Source organism: Labeo rohita, chromosome 9, assembly GCF_022985175.1.
Source record: "Labeo rohita strain BAU-BD-2019 chromosome 9, IGBB_LRoh.1.0, whole genome shotgun sequence".
NCBI classification, from domain to species: Eukaryota; Metazoa; Chordata; class Actinopteri; order Cypriniformes; family Cyprinidae; genus Labeo; species Labeo rohita.
In genome coordinates, this window is record NC_066877.1 from 16,467,932 (window position 1) to 16,487,549 (window position 19,618).

Sequence of the window (19,618 nt, forward strand, 5' to 3'; positions counted from 1 at the left end):
TTGTTGATTTCTTTTGTATTGTAAATTATTTAAGTACCCAGGATATTCTTTTACTTTTTATTTGTCAATGTGGTGCATGAGTCATTTGTTCATTTATTCATTTATTTATTTATTTGTGTAACGAAGCGGAGATGAGACGAGGATCTATGTGCAGGAGTTTATTGAACATCCAAGGAAAACAACAAATAATCCAGAACGGGGAACACTGAGAAACCAGGCAAGAACAGGGAGCAACCATCACAGACATTAAACAACTGACAAAATACAGGGGAAAGACAAGGACTATTTATACACAGGGTGAGGTAATGATCTAATTGGTAACCGGGGTAACTGATGAGGGAGTGGGTGTGGTTCAATGAAGATCCATGGCAACAAACAAGGGAACAGAGGTACAGGGAAGCAGGGAACAATAAGACACAAAAACTACAAAATAAAAGTCCTTAAACACGAATACAGAAGACAAAGACCAGGCACATGACATAACCCCCCCTCAAAAGAGTGGCTTCCAGACGCTCCAAACAGAAATACCAGTCCAGGAAGGGGGAGGAGCTCAGGCAGAACTGGGGAAGGGATGGAGGGCCAGGTCCATGTAAGGGGAGATAAACAAGGGACTGAAGCAGAGCAAGAGGCCAGGGTGGAGTCGGCCAGATGGGAGGAGCTGAGGACCACCAGATCATGAGAGAAGACCTCCACGGCGGAGCAGGCGGTACCCAGCAGGGCGGAGCAGGAGGCTCAGGAGCCCTCCAGGGCGGAGCCGGAGGCAGAGCAGGTGGCACTAGAGCCCTCCAGGGTGGAGCCGGAGGCAGAGCAGGCGGCGCTAGAGCCCTCCAGGGCGGAGCCGGAGGCAGAACAGGTGGCACTAGAGCCCTCCAGGGCGGAGCCGGAGGCAGAACAGCCCTCCCAGGCGGAACAGGAGGCGGAGCAGGAGGCGCAGCAGCCCTGCGGGGCGGAACAGGAATCTGCATCACGCTCTGGGACCTGGGGAGAGCAGGGACAGAGGAGGCAGACAGAATAGAGGGAGAAGGCGCAGCAGCCCTCCAGGGCGGAACAGGAGGCGGAGCAACCCTCCGGGGCGGAACAGGAGGCGGAGCAGCCCTCCGGGCGGAACAGGAGGCGGAGCAGCCCTCCGGGCGGAACAGGGCGGAGCAGCCCTCCCGGGCGGAACAGGAGGCTGCGTCATCGACTGGGACCTGGGGAGAACAGTGACAGAGGATGTAGACAGGGAAAAGGGAGAAGCAGAGAGTTTGGTGGTTAACGCCCCCTCCGTAAGAGGTTCTACGGCTGGCGCCGACACCTCTGGAGGCATTGGCGCAGCTTCTCCGACGGGGAAGGCCTCTGGAGCAGACTTGAGACCAGACGGGGCCTCTGGGGCAGACTTGAGACCAGACGAGAGCTCTGGTGCAGGCTTGTGATCAGACGAGAGCTCAGAGGCTGACCTGTGAACAGGCGTGACCTCAGGAGCACAGTGTGTAGCCCACACACACCACATGGCCACTGCCATTAAGGGAAGAGCAGCAGCGATAACGTCACTTGGCTTGTGAAGATCTGCTGTAACGTGGCTTGACTCGGGAACAACATGGCTTGACTCGGGAACAACATGGCTTGACTCGGGAACAACATGGCTTGACTCGGGAACAACATGGCTTGACTCGGGAACAACATTGACTTGGCTTGACTCATGGGGAACAACTGCTGTAGCTTGACTCGGCCCTGTAGCTTGACTTGAATCAGGGGTAGCTGCCGCAACAAGAGGGAGCGCCATCTTAGCTGTCCGTACAGCCATTAGGGGTGAGTCCAACACGTGGGTCATCATGTGGCGTGACTTGGAGACAGCGACCATCTTGTGGACTGGCTTTGGCGTGGCGGCCATCTTTGCGACAGGCTCTGGCGTGGCGGCCATCTTTGCGACAGGCTCTGGCGTGGCGGCCATCTTTGCGACAGGCTCTGGCGTGGCGGCCATCTTTGCGACAGGCTCTGGCGTGGCGGCCATCTTTGCGACAGGCTCTGGCGTGGCGGCCATCTTTGCGACAGGCTCTGGCGTGGCGGCCATCTTTGCGACAGGCTCTGGCGTGGCGGCCATCTTTGCGACAGGCTCTGGCGTGGCGGCCATCTTTGCGACAGGCTCTGGCGTGGCGGCTCTTTGCGACTGGCTCTGGCGTGGCGGCCATCTTGTGCAGTGGGTCTGGGCTGGCGGCCATCTTGCAAGGAGACTCAGGAGTGGCGACCATGCTGTGAATTACCCTTTCTACTTCCTTAACAGAAAAAGGGGATTCACAGAACAGCAAAACAAAGTCTATATACTGTGACAGGGTCCAGCTGGGGTCCTCATCCGGTAAGTTTAAACTAACCTCTGGATCGAGTCCACTCCAGAAACAGTCCTTTATTTTGGTGTCATCTCCAGGCACTAGCTGGCTGTAATAAAGGAACTCCTCCACATAATATTCGATCGGTCGGCCGTTTTGAAAAATTGAGCAAAGAGTGCTCAGAGGGTCGCGATAAACTCCTGCTAGATCCATAGTTGGTCAGTTGTTCTGTAACGAAGCGGAGATGAGACGAGGATCTATGTGCAGGAGTTTATTGAACATCCAAGGAAAACAACAAATAATCCAGAACGGGGAACACTGAGAAACCAGGCAAGAACAGGGAGCAACCATCACAGACATTAAACAACTGACAAAATACAGGGGAAAGACAAGGACTATTTATACACAGGGTGAGGTAATGATCTAATTGGTAACCGGGGTAACTGATGAGGGAGTGGGTGTGGTTCAATGAAGATCCATGGCAACAAACAAGGGAACAGAGGTACAGGGAAGCAGGGAACAATAAGACACAAAAACTACAAAATAAAAGTCCTTAAACACGAATACAGAAGACAAAGACCAGGCACATGACAATTTGTTTGTTTGTTTGTTTGTTTGTTTTTCTTTCTTTCTTTCTTTCTTTCTTTCTTTCTTTCTTTGTATTTGTTTATTTATTTTATAAATTTAAAGTTGTAAATCTAAAGTTTAAATTGTAAATTTAAGTTGTGTAAATTATTTAAATATTTTGTTACATTTATCTGTTTATTTGTTGATATATTTAATAGTATAAATTACTTACATTGTGTAAATTATTTAAATATTCTTTCAGTTCTTTCTTTCTTTCTTTTTCTTTCTTTCTTTTTTTCATTTTTTTTCAGTGTTATTTATTTGTTATGCTTGACCGTTTCAAAGACTACCCAGGATATCCTTTTAAAATAGTTTGTATTTCATTTCAAGTATTTTTTTTTTCTTATTTATTTTTTTCTTTTTTTTCAATTTTTATTTAATTTTTTTTCCTTTTAGTTATTATTCATTTATATATTTCTTTATTTTTATTTTAGCTTATGTCCTTATGATATTATTTTACAAATATTCTTTTTTTTGTGCACTGTCCCTTTAAAAAGAGGGCAGTGTGTGTTAGTAATGCCTAGAAAAATCCCTCAAACATCTTGTCAGTGCCATTTTAATTCCTGCTAATTAGTCACATTTAATAATATTTTGCTTTTTTCTCAGCCTAACAGATGGCTGTTAGTCGTGCTGAGATTTGGCCACTGCAGTTGCCAAAACACCATTTGACTAGAGATGTTGAGGTTCTTTCATCTCATTGGAGAGACAGATAGCTATATAATCAAAACACAGCGTCTTGTAATATCTGATGCATTGTTAAAATTGCTTCACAGAACGGTCCTCCTCTCCATTCATAAATACATAAATCATTTGGCCCATACAGCTCATTGATAGTCAGCAGTATTTACTCTAAGGATGGCACAGAATTAATTTGAACACGCATGTCTCGAGTGATATGAGTGTTCAGAATAAACCACAGGATATGAATACAAATGCTGTCCTCAACCAAGCACAGGCTATAGAGTCAAGTACAGTCACATCAAACACAAGATTCATCTACAGTGAAATGGAAATGTGGTCCTTTATGTTTAAGTCTCTGTGGATAGGTGGGTAGTTTTAAAAATCTTTCCCAAACACAATTATCATGATAAGAGGAACAAGGAACGATGTAGTTGGAATTTCTTTCGAATCTCCTTTTTCTAGTTGATGAACGATAATGAAACTGACAGCCAGTCAGAATCCATCCTACTTTAAATAACTTGAGCAGAACGTTATTGTACGTTGGTCTAGATACTAATATCATTATCATTATACAGTAGTTAAGGTTTTTTGATTTCAATGGCCTTTTAATGTTAATTGGCTAATATACTATTGTTCATAGTTGTTAACATTACCTCAGAAATGCTGTGACAGTATTGTTATTGCTATTTCATGTTAGACATTGCATAGGCGTATGTTAACTAATTGAACCTTGTTATAAAGTGTTATTAAAATCTACAGTGCCTGCTGAGAACAGTATTTCACTGGTAAAAGAGAAAGTATTTACATTTCAGTTTGTTTATTTAAAAGTTTTGTGTGAAATGTGCTAAAAACATTCTGCTCTTAAAGGGATAGTTCACCCAAAAATGAAAATTGTCCTATTATTTACTCACCCTCCAGGCATCCTAGGTATATATGACTTCCTTCTTTCAGACAAATCCAATCTATATTAAAAATGATCCTGGCACTTCAAAGCTTTAGAATGGCATGGGCAGGTGTTTCTCTTCATCAGTCCAAAACAAGTCCACTAAAGTACATCCATCCATAATAAAAAGTGCCTCACACGGCTCTGGAGGGTGAATAAAGGCCTTCTGTAGCGAATTCATTGCATTTTTGTAAGAAAAATATCCATATTTAAAATGTAAGAATCACTTTAATCTAGCTTGTGCCCACTGGTTATACACGAATGCCCTTCCGGGTAGATGACGTTCAGAAGTGACAAACATGAACGCACAGTGGAGAGAGGTAAACAAAGCACCGGTCACAAATTAGAAGTACAAAACAGATTTGTAAAGGAAAATGTAGGAGGATTTCGATAAAACCCTGTTTTTTCTTTCCTTTCCTTGCTTAAGGAAGCTGCTTCCTTTGCTCCTGTAAACAAACGTTGGTTTTCGCGAGCCTCGCAGACGCAGTGATTCACAACAGGAGGCCTTTATTCACCCCCCCAGAGCCATGTGAGGCACTTTTTATTGTGGATGGATGCTCTTTTTTGGACTTGTTTTGGACTGATAAAGAGAAACACCCACCCACTGCCATTAAAAAGCTCGGAAGTGCCAGAATACATTTTTATATAACTCCAATCAGAGTTCGATTAGTCTGAAAGAAGGAAGGCATATACACCTATAGGATGCCTGGAGGGTGAGTAAATAATGGGCTAATTTTAATTTTAATTTTTGGGTGAACTATCCTTTTAAGTAGCACAGGTACACTGCCCTCCAAAAGTTTGGAAACGCCATAGAAAAGTGGGGTTCTGGACAATATTGGCATGAATCCTTTTTAATTTGTGATCATTTTGCACTGATAAGGGACAACACAAACTACGAAAACATATCTTATTACATAAACAGTTTATCCATAGAAAAACTTAAATTTTCAATTCATCAAAATATCCACTATTAGCTGCTATTACAGCTCTGCATAATCTGGGCCTAAACTCATTGTATTCTAAACTTAATTGGCAATTAATTGTTGAAGCTATTAAGGTGTGCTCAACCAAAAATCTTTTAAAAACCCAGGCCAAGTTTAAACCAGTAACCAGGCATCACAGCTGGCAAAGGGTCATGTCTAACTTTGAAATGTATATATTGCCATTATTATGTAATTTAAAAAAGAAAATTATTATTGCTGGTCTTAAATGATAATGTCAAGTTACTTAAATGTATTTGCACCAAAAAATGATAAGGTTTTTGCTGATATCGTCCAAAACCACACTTTGCCAGGGGTGTTTCCAAACTTTTGGAGGGCAGTGTATATTTGTAGCAATAGCCAAAACACATTGTATGAGTCAAAATGATCATTTTTTGCTTAAATGCCAAAAATCATTGGGATATGAAGTAAAGATCATGTTCCATAAATATATCAAAACTGATTTTTGATGCTTTGCTAAGAACTTCATTTGGACAGCTATATTCAATATCTTGATTTCTTTGCACCCTCAGATTCTAGATTTTCAAATGCTTGTATTTCAGCCAAATATTGTCCTATCATAACAAACATGTAAACATACATCAATGTAAAGCTTATTTGTTCAGCTTTCAGAAGATCTCAATTTCAAAAAATTGCCCCTTATGACTGGTTTTGTGGTCCAGGGTCACATATCCATCATGTGTGATGACATAAGAAGTATAATGTGATTTCCAAGCTGTAGGCTATAATTTGTGGATAAATATAAATAAATATGTGAATATTGCAAAATAATTAATATAGGCTATTACATCACCTCCCAGTCTTCCCTAAACAGACCTATTAAACAAAGTAACAAATTGTACAACAAACTGATTATTTTGCCTACATCTGCATTGTTTTTTTAGAATGAGGTCTGGATTGATCAGTCCGTACAAATGTGATGTGAAGCTCTAACCACAGAGGTTTGTGTTATTTCTCCGAGGGCTCTTGCGTGTGCAGGACAGATGTATTCCCCAACAGTCGCCACCCCGCCACTCTCACACAGCCTCCAGCTCTGGAGCGCCTTATAACTGCTTTATTAGCACCGCTGCATGCGCTGCGGGGAGTGACATGAAGACGGACCGAACCGGGTGGTCACGTCCACAGGGAAGCCGAACGCCGTTTTCTGGTATAATTACACCAGTCGTTGAGATCAAGTATTCAGTGGCGTGAGATCAGATAGATCGCGCTGTAATCCAGGATGTTATAGCTCATCTGTCAACCTGTGCAGAAGGGAACTATCTATCCCCTCAGTCGTGATTTCTGCTTCGGGTAAGCGACAAAAATCTCGCTTCAGTGGACGAAGAGGCCCTGAATATAACGACGCCTCGCTGCCAAGGAAATAGGGATAAAACAGCATTATTAAGGCACGTTAGTCGCCTCTGCGCCGCGGATTTTTTGGCGTTTCCATGGACACATCACGTTGATGCGCAGGTACGCGGTTACACAATGTACTGTGTTTTGATGCATGCTGTATGCAGCCGATTTGTTAAAACAGATGTGTTTTATGATTCAGCGGTTTTAATGCCGTATTACATCTTTGCTGTTTGCATATCTCTCATTTTAGCGCGGATTTATTTTTTCTAGATGTAATAAAGGTGCATTAGCGGGGCTGACTCAGAGCTTCAGAAATACATATGCGTTGATGATGGTTATGTTAATGCAGCATGCTGATTCTCTGCAGATCATGATGTGTGAATACATGACGAAGGGAATTCCCTGCGTTATCCGATAGCGCTGCATGCGTGTCGTGAGAAAAGCCGTCACGGCTCTGTGGAACTTGTGTGCGCGCTGGGCTTTACCTGCAGGTTAAAAATAAATAAATAAACAATACTAAAAACCTTCATATCTGTTGGATCACACCTAGTGGCTCAGACCAAACTCATATGACGTAATACACGCTTCTGCTGAGTAATATTTAAATGTTATATATTTTTTTATTTTATTTATTATAATATTTTAGACTAACATTTAAATAAATGAAATGCATCAATAAATATATTATAAATAAATAAAAGGTCTGATAATATGAAATTGAATGGTAGATTAAGGAAGCGTGCATTTTGCATACAAGCAAACGATATGTAGACTAAGCTTCAATTAGATTTTTAGCAACGATTAAAGTTATATTACAAGTTAGTTGCAAAATAAGCTTTAACAAACCTAAGTCGCGTTTGCGTGAGGAGGTAACCATAGCAACAATAAGTTGGGCTGATCTCGATTTTTCTTTTGCAATCAACGCGACAACGCGCAATGAGTTTTATGCTTCTTTTTGTATTATGAGCTTAGCACAAAATTTCTATCGAGTAAAAATAATATTTTGTTTAAAAAGTATCTTAAAATGTCATATAGCTTACTGTGTGATATCTTATTCATGTATACGATTAAGTACTAATAGGAATCCCTTTAAAAACTCACCGAAAGTCACTGCATAATTTGCATGCTGATTTTGATATCCTTATTACTGATGCTGCAGTACTCCCCCAGTCATTCTGTGTTCATAATGCTGCATCACATTTTCATTTAGCAGAGAGATGGGTGAGATGTGAGTGAAAGCAGAAGGCAGCAGAATGAATATTTGTAACATATGAGAAAGACCCCTGTAGTTTATTGCCTTTTCTAGAATTATTCCCTGCGAGAAACCACAAAGTGTAACAAAACCCTTAATATTCTGGTCCTTGGAAGAAAACGTTTCTGGTCTGGTCCTTGGAAGAAAACGTTCTGGTCCTTGGAAGAAAACGTTTATCAATCATTCAAAAGTAAAGTTAATGAATGACACCTTAAAAGCTGACATGATGTGCCAAAGGTCAGAAAACTGGGCAGTAGTGTGCAGTTGCATGCTTGTACTGTCTGTACGTGTTGTTCTAAATGAGTTGTTATATAGAGAGTGGAGCAGTAAGGCTCCAGTGCCATTCTCTGTGCCAGGTTCCCAAGGTGCCCGTTATGTCAAGAAGCAAGACTGCAGTAACCTCCGCTAGTGCACACAGGGGTTCCTGGTGATAGCAAACACTGCATTTATGCATAGGTGAACGGACCTCATTTACTATTTAATGGGCTGTAAGATCAGGTGTCATCCGCATGCAAACACTGCAGAAACTCTCTGTGCTGACATCACCTCCTGTAACGCACTCATACACACATGCACGCTCGCTCAAGCATTTTTTCAGACATGCAATACACTGTTCTGCAGTGTAAGACTTCTAATTCAAAATGTTCCCAAACAGCAAGTGCACATATTGCACGTATTCAATACAGTGATCCACATTAAAAAACTGTAGCACATATGTGGGGAACTACTACTGTTTAATTTACTACTGTTTAATTTTCGTTAGTATTGGTGAATAAATAGATTATTAAAAATTCACATTAGAAGTTAGCAGCAGAAACAGCAGAATTATAATATATTCAAGCATGATACATTATAATGCACAAGAAATAATCACCTTCCTTCAATATATTTGCTAGAATTGTTTAGAAATTTGGAAAGTCTCTAAAGTTTTATGACATTCATTTTCACAACTGCCCATGTCAGTGATTTTTGAGGTGAGGTTTTGAAGTGAAGTGGCTGAGAAGACTGGTGTCTGAGCCAATATGTGTTTAAACAAAAAAAAAAAACAAAGATGCTGCTAAATATAAAGAAATTACATCAGTTAATCCCCCCCACTGATCCTATATTTATCTATATTGATCTTATCTGATATTTATCTATATTGATCATTTGGGGGCACGTTTTCATAAAGAAGAGAAAATAAAAATAAAAAGTATTTTTATGATAAACATCTTTAATTTATCTGTATGGCTGCTTGTTTAGGAATTCTTGTGTATGTTTTAACTGCTGAGCAGTTTAATAAGACGGAAACAGGCCTTTCTAGTTTTTACCCTTTGGGTTGCACACGACACTGCTACGTGATCAGTGTAGACCAGTGATTCGTGATCAAACGGCCTCTTCTGAGCTGATTCTTTTCAGGGAATAAAAAACATACAGCACAACCAGTGTAGTTCAAATCATAACCAAATGACTCCTATGAACTGGTTCTTTTGACAAATAGTTCAAATGACTTTAGAGTTTAGTTGTTGCCAGTTGCAATTTAATTGAATCATTTACTGAATTAACTAGTTATTGTTAACTAAATTTAAAAAACTGAAACAATTAGAAATTGTTTCTGGTAACTGAAATAAAGATGTTATACAATAAGATATTAAAATAAGACGAACACTTGACTGTAAAAACTTAAGTGCTTACACTGGCCAATAAATGAAATAAGTTTATAGTTAAAGTACAATAGTAAAATGACTAAAAAACTTAAAATATATATAAAAACTAATAATTACAACTTAATCTAAAATTAGAATGACAACTGAAAACATAAAAATAAAAGCTAATTCAAAATATTAAAGAATACTGAACTGCAAGTTATCATTACTTATGTACACTAAAAGGTTTTTTGAACAGTAAGATTTTTCATATTTTTAAAAAAGTCTCAGTAAATCAGCATATAATAATGATTTCTGAAGGATCATGTGACTGGAGTAATGATGCTGAAAATTTAGATTTGATCACAGGAATAAATTACATTTTTAAATATATTTAAATAGAAAGCAGTTGTTTAAAATAGTAAAAAAAATATTTCAAAAATGTATTGCTTTCACTGTATTTTGAAGCAAATAAATGCAGGCTTGGTGAGCAGAAGAGACTTATTTTAAAAACATTAAAAATCTTGTTAGAAATTTTTTGACTGGTAGTGTACATTACAAAACAAATCAAGATATGTGTACTTAAGGCTCATGAAATGTATCTGTGTCTTCTCTTTACTGACCTTTCTTTTTCTTTGTTCCTCTCTCTCTTTGTCACTTTCCTTACCATTTCCCATATATTTTTCCTACTCCTCACTCCTATTCATTAGATTCTAAAGACCCTTGCTGCAGAGATATCTGAATTAAAGTTATATTAATTTTTTTATTGTGTATTCTTAGACAGAATATGTTTACGATCTTCTCTTAGGAGCTGAGAAGGATTGTGTTTGCTAGCTGGAACCCACTGACCAATCAATGAAAATAACTGAGCTCTTTTAGATTCATTAAAAATTAATTAAATACCTTATTCTCAAATCGTTAAGGTCAATAGCCATTATCATAACCAAGTGCTCTAGCAGACAACAGGCAATTTGGTCCTTCACCTGTATGTCCAGACAATCACAGGTCAGCCCAGGTCTGATCCAAGATTCAGGTCAGGGTTTTCCATCGTTCCAACTTTTTCCAGTCCGTAGACGTGCTCCCACACAGTTGCCACCATTCGCCCCTCTCTCGCCACAGCAGTTCTCCCGTCCAGGCCCCGCTCCGGCCCGGCGTCAGGCATGGCGCCTCAGGGGCGGGAGCACCTGGCCACACGGGAGTCTGCAGGTCGTAGACGAAGCCCAAATGTGCGGCACACGCTCAGCCCGGAGAATCTTCGGAGCTTAGCTGAGCGCGGTGGGGCCGAGCAGGCTGGAGTTGGACTCCCCAGAGCCAACAGTGATACAGACCTGGTCAGTTCTCAAGGGCGATCCTCACTCACAGCATCTACATTAGAGTTCACTTTGGGGCGGGGCCAGAACTTGGTCATCTCATGGGACATTAAAGAAGAGGTGGATGCCACAGACTGGATTGGCATGTACCACATAGGTAAGAATATGACTACCATCTGAATTCCAGTAGTTCTGGGTTTGCTAATAGAAACTAACTTTATCTTACACAAAAAAGTGCAATAGATTTTAACTAGTCATGTTGTTGGATAAATTTAAATTAATTATGTCATGTCAACTAGATGACTAAAGGTATGTTCTCATTTTTTACTTTTTAATTTTACAGGTAAAAAAGTAGGTCCTACATTGTTTATTGTCAATTATTGTACAATGTATAAGCTCACACAGAAGTTACTTAAGTGTTTGTACAAAAATCAGTTAATTTTAATCCAGTCGAAGGTTGTTAAAAAAAGAGTTGAGTCATTAACCCTTTAATTTAAGCACCCTGGTAATCAAATACAGGCACATTTATTAAAATAATAATAACAGACTCAGTTTTCCAAAGCAAATGAGAAATTTGGCAAAGCAATTAATCCAGGAGGCAGTTACATAAGAAGGTGAGTCACACAAAGTTTAAAAATTGCTTGCAACAGTACAGCTACAGCAGTGAGACACAATATCATACAAGCAGAATTTAAATTAAAAGTAGCAGGACTGTACCAGACATGCTGTTGGACATGTTTACTAGATGATGATAGACAAATCCATTCGCCCGCTGTGCCCTTCAGTCCTCCTCCTTAAATACTAAGATCACAATCCTCACTGTCATGTAAAAATATGAGATCAGGGCAAAGTGATACATCTGGGCACAAAGCCACTAACCATCGACTTGAATGCCAGCAAAACTTTACCTGCGCAAGAGTCTTATCTCTAAGGGGCTCTAAGTTTCGACAACTAAGCAGACCTTCAGTAATGGCTTCAATGTATTCTGCCCTACATTTGTTTATTAGTAAATGACTAATGCTGCGTAATGTAATTCACAGAGCCACTGTAGATGCTAGTGAAATTTGTCATCATTACGGTGCGGTGTTTGGCTAATTGGATTTATTCTACTTTCTGTACCACCAGTTCTAAAAATAAATATGGAGGTGGCATGTATGGAACTGTTAGAAACATATGCACACACACAAATACAGCACATGCAATTATGTACTCTTTTTATTTTCAGATGAGACCTGTCCATCAAATATGTGGGACTGCAAGAACCGTGGGGTTAACGGTACACAGTGTGGTCAAATTTTCTGGAGGCTGGAGGCAGGGCCGTACTTCCTTGAAGGTGAGTGACACTGCAGCCAAGATCTGACCTCCACCTTGATCTTATAAAATATTTAATGGACTAGGAGGTTAGACAAAAGTAGTGAGGCATATGTTTGAAATTGCATTCACTTGTTTTACATTCTTCGTGCCCAGGATTCATCTTGAAATACTGAACAAGTTAGCAGCGCTTAAGGTTATAAATATGAAATGTAATTTTTTTTTTGGTATGAAATATGCTGACTTTACAAAAATAATGGGCAGATTTGTAATGCTGGCACTCTTCTGGTTATCTCTTCTAGCTGAGACAAGGATCTGTTTTAAATACTACCATGGAGTAAGCGGTGCACTGAGAGCCACAACTCCCTGCATCACAGTCAAGAACCCCAGAGCCTCGGTCAGTTTAAGTGTGTCAGTATGTGTGTGTGCAGCCATTATTCTTTTGACGTAATTATAGCTCACAGAACACATGGCATATAAATATACCATGCATAGACAGTAAAGCAACTACCATGTTCAAGGCCCAGAAAGGTAGTAATGACATTGTTAAAATAATCCATGAACATCAGTGGTTCAACCTTAATTTTATGAAGCTATGAGAATACCTTTTGTGTGCAAAGAAAACAAAAATAACTTTATTCAACAATTTTTTCTCTTCTGCTTCATAAAATTAAAGTTGAACCACTGATGTCACATGGGACTATTTTAACGACATCCTTACTGCCTTTCTATGCCTTGAACGTGTCTATGGAGGGTCAGAAAGCTGTCTGATTTCAACAAAAATATCTTAAAGGGGTCATTGGATGTAAAGTTCACTTTTACATGTTGTTTGAACATAAATGTGTGTTGGCAGTGTATGTACACATCTACCCTATAATGACAAATATCCACCCAGTGGTTTTTAATTAATCTGTAAAAATGATTACACCCCTTTTTCAAATCAAGCCATTCTCAGCTTCTTGTCTGTGTGACGTCACACTTACAGAGGCCACTCCCACGATAGGTTTGTTGACACTGGCATCTTGACATGGTAAATAGTGTGTTTTTTACACTAGCGTTGAGAAATTTTAACCAAAGAATGTTATAGACTTTTCATTAAGACAATAAAGAATCTTATTAGCTTGTGGAAAATTTAATTTCCAGAGATGAACGAAGGTCTTAATGGTTAGGAACAACATGAGGGTGAGTAATTAACAACAGAATTTTAATTTTGGGGTGAACTAACCCTTTAAAGTTTGGGGATCATTTTTAAGACTTAAAAATACAGTACTGTAGCTACTGAAACTGTCTTGTTCGCTACGGCCCAGAATATGATTTTTAAAGGTTATACAGTACATGAGGTGCTGAGTGCTAATGGCTGTTTGACTGCATCCTCACATCTGTGTGTTTGGAGGTCAGACATTTCTCAGTTCCCATAAGTGCAGGCCATTTATCATGTCGTTGGATGGATATAGTGAACTCAGTCATATACATATGGGAACTCCTTCCCTCCTTAAAATACTTATTATTTATCACTTTAATTCTATGTATGTTGCAACTTATATCAGTTTATCTTCTAGGTCGACGGTCAAGGTGAAGGACAGCAAGCTTCGGACAGCAGCCGAAAATTGGTCAGCTTTACCCTATCAGGTAAGTTTTTTTGTGTGTAAAAGGCAGAAGGCAATCATCCAATGATGATTTATACTCTTCAAATAACTGTCAGTGACTTCTAATGCTGGCAGATTTATTCAAGCTGTTTTTATTGCTAATTGGAGTGTTGTTTGTTTTAGATATCCGGGCTATGGGGTTGAAGAAGGGGATGTTTTTTAACCCAGACCCGTATTTGAAGATGAGCATTCATCCGGGCAAGAGAAGCTGCTTTCCGACATTTTCTCATCATGGCCAAGAGAGACGATCTGGCATTACAACTAATACTACTAATCCTGTGTGGCATGGAGAGGTGACACACACTCACAAAGAGAAACATACTCTCTAATGCAGGACATGAAAACAGACACATTCACAATCAAATAAACAACTGCTGAAACAGTTCAGACCCCCAGGATGGGGTTTTTATTTCCAATTCTTTCTTTGTTTTTCCATCTAGAAACACACTTTTGTGGCTCTTATGACAGACGTCTTAGTGATTGAGGTTAAAGACAAGTTTGCTAAAAGTCGACCAATTATTAAGCGCTTTCTGGGTCAACTGAATATTCCGGTGCAAATGCTGCTGGAGAGACACACATCAGGGTGAGCATCACGGCAGCATCTCAATCTAATCATCACAGCGCTATAAATGTGTGATTTATGTAAACAAACATGTTTCCGAACATAAACACTGCTATTAATCATGATATAAAAGTTTGGGATTGGGAATATTTTTTTTATGTTTTTGAAAGAAATCTCTAATACTCATCAAGACTGCATTTATTTGATCAAAAATGCAGTAAAACAATAATATTGTGAAATTATTCAAATTTAAAATGCAATAATTTCAAATGCTGTTTTCTATTTTAATATATTTTAAAAAGTAATGTCTTCCAGTAATGGCAAAGCTGAAATTTTATTCTGCAAGGATGCATTAAATTGATTCATTAAAGAATCTCGAGGCCACCCGGTGGCCTTAGTAAAACAGCGAATGGTGAGCAATATGCTGAAGGAAAATGTTGAAGTCATTTGTATTTGCCAAACTTCCTGTTGCCAACTGGTGGCGCTATGACTATGGCGCTATAACTGAATATGGTTGTGTAGATCTCTTCAGGTCAGGAGTCTTATCAAACAAGTGAAGTTTGGGGCAGTTTGAACATGATATGTTTGAGTTAGTGTAAAATCATTAAATCTCTATGAGGAGTTCGTTAGAGCATAAAACATGCCATTTCCTGTTTGCCAGCAGGTGGAACTATGACTATAACTGAGTATGTTCATGGGCATATGTTCAAGATTCTTATCAAAGACGTGAATTTTTGTGTAGATTGGACATTGTATGTCTGAATTATAACAACTTCCTGTTTCATGGCGAAACATTAAAGTTAATACAATACCCGAAAATGGCAAAAATGGCACAAAACTTGCAAATTCAAAATAACAGACTTCCTGTTGGGTTTTGTGGTATTTGTGTGTTACGTGTGTGTAAAACAAAGCTTGAGGGGCACTATCGTTATCGAGCCATTTTACCACACCCACTTCTGAAACCCATATCAGATGTAAATTTTTACCACTTTTGGCATGTGTGCAAAGTTTCATGAGTTTCTGAGCATGTTTAGGCCCTCAAAATGTGATTCATTTTGGAGAAGAAGAAACTGAGCAATTCCAGTAAGGTCCTTGTACCACCAGTGCTTGGGCCCTAATTACATTTTAAAATGTATATAATAGAAAGCAGTTATTTTAACTGCTTTCTATTATATACATTTTAATGTTACTGTTTTACTTTATTTTTGATCAAATAATTGCAGTCTTGATCAGCATATTAGACTTCTTTCACAAATATAAAAAATCTTACCAACCCCAAACTTTACCATAGTACATCTATGTGTATAAATAAATATGCCTGTTTATATGGTTTCAGGAATCAGTCACTGAGCTTTTCTCTATGTCGTCGTTTGCCTACTGATCATGTGAGCGGTCAAATGCACTTTAAAGTGGATGTCACATCTATGGGCCAAGATGGTAAAATCAAATACATATTTACACTGACTAAGCTGTTGATTTTCAATGGTTTTGAAATAACTTTACCCACTTCTCATAGACGTTTCCCCTGAGACGATTCTGGGGGCAGCAGCCCTCAATGGAGCTCCTGGAACCCCTTCGGATGATGAAGAGTTGCCTCATCCTCTCCCTGTCTCATCAGCAGGCCCTTCCCCCACCGGCTCCCTGGGTTCCCACAGAAATGGGGAAGGGAGCAGCATTCCCTCCCCAGACACAGAGATGTATGGCACCACCTTGGACGATGAAGCCCCTTCTTCTCCTGACCCGCTCCAGTGTTCTTTCAGTGAGCAGCTTGATGCCATTGATGCCCCTAAGGGCCCTGGAGATAGGCCTTTTGGGGCAGCTTCTCCCAAACTACGATCCAGCTTTCCCACACATACGCGCCTCAGCGCTATGTTACATATTGACTCAGATGAAGATGAGGAAAGGTCCACTGCTACGGAAGCTACACCACCAACATTTAATGGTGCTTCAAGGACTCAAAGCACCCCCCCAAAACCACCAATTACAGAACCCGTGTTTGAAGGAACTGGAGAGGAACCTGCAGAAGAGCCGGGCCTGGAGTCTGAAGTAGAGACTCTGAATATAGGAACAGAGGTGGCTCCTGAGCCAGAGGTCGTGCCGAGTTCAGTGGCCCCCGAAGTGGAAACCGCCAGTCTGATAGAGAGGCAAGAGGAAGAGGGGGAGGAAGTGGAGGCTGAGGAGGAGGAAGAGGGGCTGGCACCCAGTGAGGAGCTGGCAACTGAAGTTGATATCTCTTCAATGGCATCTGACTGCTGCCCAGGCCTTGTGTCTGCATCTCAGGTCAGTTGCAGATTTACTGAAAGAAAAATTCTTAGTTTAAGTGGGTCAGTGACTAAGACTGCCCACAGTCTTTTAAATGTATCCAGTTCTTTTACAAATCTAGTTTAAAACAGTGTTGTTATTATGAACTAAAACTAATAAAAAAGTTGTTAAAGGGAACACTGGGTATTAACACTTTTACGGCTTAATATAACGTAAATGATGTCTCCTACTGAAATATGTAGTGGAAAACCCATGAAAGATTTATGTTATTTTAAAAAATCCACATCGTTCTATACTTATTTTGGACTATGAAGGACACTGTATAGGTTGTATATACAGGTTGTATATATAGGCTGTATATATATCCTATAGGTGGTGATGGATATAAGAGTCAGGGTTGCCCGGTTTTTTACAACAAAACCCGCCCAATTGCTACTTAAAACTAGCCCAAAACTAGCCCAGTCGCGTTTAGAGGGGGCTCCCCCGTTAAAAATCGCATTCCGCAGGGTAAAATACGCAATTTTTGGCAGGGTACCCCTGGTAAAATTTGCATTCCAGTGGATAAATATCACATTTTTGGGGTCGCTTCAACCTGCTGACATGAAAAACAGCCCACGGCAGCAGTGTTAAAGTAGCCCAATTCCATTGGAAAACAGAGAACTTGGCAACACTGATAAGAGTATAGGCTAAACCAAATGCTGTGCCATTGATTTTTTTTTCCACAAGGAGTCTAAACGCCCCTGGATATTGAGTGAAATCCACTTTGAGAAACTCCTTCATTAGCTGCGGTGTCATAAAAAGCCTCTGCATTTTTACATCCTGCCAGGATGGCATCTAGCATTTCTTGTCTCTGCCATTTTAAGCTCTTTCAGTAGCTGTGGTCTACTAAAGTGGAAAGGACAAAGACGCAGGTCTTTAGGAAGTTTCATTCGTCCGCAGTCATCTTCCCATTCTTTTCTCATCTTCTTATCGCTAGGAAAGCAGTGAAGACTTGCACCCTTCTCTTGTTGCCCTTTAACTAAAAATGACAACCAAAAGCCATACAATGTGGCATCGTATCAGTATTTTATTTGAGTTGTTTTGCAGTAAAAATAGCAACAGGTAGCATTTTAATGCATTTTTGACCCAAGTTTCAGTTCTTCTGGCTCTTGCACTAGATGCCAATACATTTTTTAAATGTTTGATGCCAATAAATACAAAGAGAGGGGAAGGTAATGGCTCTCTATGAACTTGATCTTTATAGGAGGCAGAACAGGGGGCAGAGGCAGCCATTGACCCAGGGGGAGAAGATCTTTCAGATGATCCACCTACAACTTATGAGGTTGTTGAAGAAACTGTCCCAAACATTGAGCTAGAGAGGGAAGCTCCAAAACCAGAACCATCAGCCAATGAGGAAGAGGAATGTGAAGATGTGACTGAGGACACAATGTCTAGAAGATGGAGTCTGGAGGCAACAGCTGGTGTATCACAGGAGGATGAAGAAGAGGAGGAGTTAATGCCATCGGTAGATGGCGAATCTGTGGATTCTGAGACCTTTGTTACTGAGACTGAATCAGAATTAGGTATTCACAAAATAATTGAGCCAACCTTTGCTTGCCGATTCATTTTAAGATTTGACATCCTGATTTTCTGTTAAAATTTTGCAGGTGTCCCTCAGATCAACGGAGACCAGCGTGTTCGTTCTCTGCCGTCTGTCAGACAAGACATCCACCGATACCAGCGTGTGGATGAGCCCTTACCTCCCAGTGAGTGTGTGTATGTGTTTCTGTACGTCTGCATGTGCTACCGTGTCATTTATTGTATGTGTGTGTAAATACTTTGCTTATGTGTTTCTGTGTTTGTTTATAAAAAGAATTCCACCAATTTACTTTGTCATTTTGGCTTGATAACTTAATCATGTATCATCACACTCTACTCTCCATTCACATTTCCCACCTTTCTTTTCTCAGACTGGGAGGCTCGTATTGACAGTCATGGCCGTATCTTCTTTGTGGATCATGTGAACCGCACCACCACATGGCAGAGACCCACTGGTCCACCAGCCCCTCAGGGTCTGACCCGCTCCAGCTCCATACTGCAGATGGAACAACTCAACCGCAGGTTAGATTTTTTATTAACAGGAATTAATTTATATTTTTTACATTTTATATTACAAAGCTGAAAATTAGACTGAACTTTAGACTGAAAGTTTTTAATGTTCTAATGTTCTAAGAACGTTCTTTAAAGGCATTTATCTTTATAAGCATACATTAACAGTCCCATAATGTTCGTGAAACCACAAATTGCAAGCTGTGCAATAAAAGGTGCATTCACATAAGGGCCATTAAGAAGCAATATGTGCCCCGAAATTGATTTCCAGTGGCATTTTTTACATTTGTCAGGGCAATTTTTATAATAACCTTATTGTTATAAAAACAAATGTCTTTAATGTCAAGTGGTCAAATTTACCCAATTACTTTAATCAATATTTTAAATTATTATCAATAATAATTGACTGTTTAAAATCTAAATAATATGTAAAAAAAAAACAGGAGCTCATAGGGCTGCAATATTACGACAAAATCATTATTGTAGATTATTGCTCTTTATATTGTAATAATGATTATTAATATCAATATAGAAAACAGTATACAACGTTTTTGTTTCATTTTGGGCATGTCACATTCTGGCTTCACAGACAAACATGTCAGTCCATGATATTAGCCAAGTCTAGCCCAAGTTATGCAAAAACTCCTGTTATAATCACTGAAGCTGCAAAAT

General features: G+C 39.8%; 1 protein-coding gene across 2 annotated transcripts in view; it reads left to right on the forward strand.

The window, feature by feature from the left end:
* Positions 1-6,484: 6,484 nt before the first annotated feature.
* hecw2a (HECT, C2 and WW domain containing E3 ubiquitin protein ligase 2a) overlaps positions 6,485-19,618 on the forward strand; it is a 28,469-nt gene continuing 15,335 nt past the window's right edge. The window contains exons 1-12 of one of the 2 annotated variants that reach the window (XM_051119487.1): positions 6,485-7,007; positions 10,478-11,234; positions 12,303-12,410; positions 12,691-12,785; positions 13,948-14,017; positions 14,158-14,327; positions 14,475-14,617; positions 15,933-16,033; positions 16,113-16,876; positions 18,102-18,420; positions 18,505-18,603; positions 18,808-18,958. In XM_051119487.1, coding sequence (XP_050975444.1) covers positions 10,928-11,234; positions 12,303-12,410; positions 12,691-12,785; positions 13,948-14,017; positions 14,158-14,327; positions 14,475-14,617; positions 15,933-16,033; positions 16,113-16,876; positions 18,102-18,420; positions 18,505-18,603; positions 18,808-18,958 — 2,327 coding nt within the window. In that variant the 5' untranslated portion in view covers positions 6,485-7,007; positions 10,478-10,927. The remainder of the gene's footprint in view (positions 7,008-10,477; positions 11,235-12,302; positions 12,411-12,690; positions 12,786-13,947; positions 14,018-14,157; positions 14,328-14,474; positions 14,618-15,932; positions 16,034-16,112; positions 16,877-18,101; positions 18,421-18,504; positions 18,604-18,807; positions 18,959-19,618) is intronic. The other variant, XM_051119488.1, reaches the window with a different exon arrangement.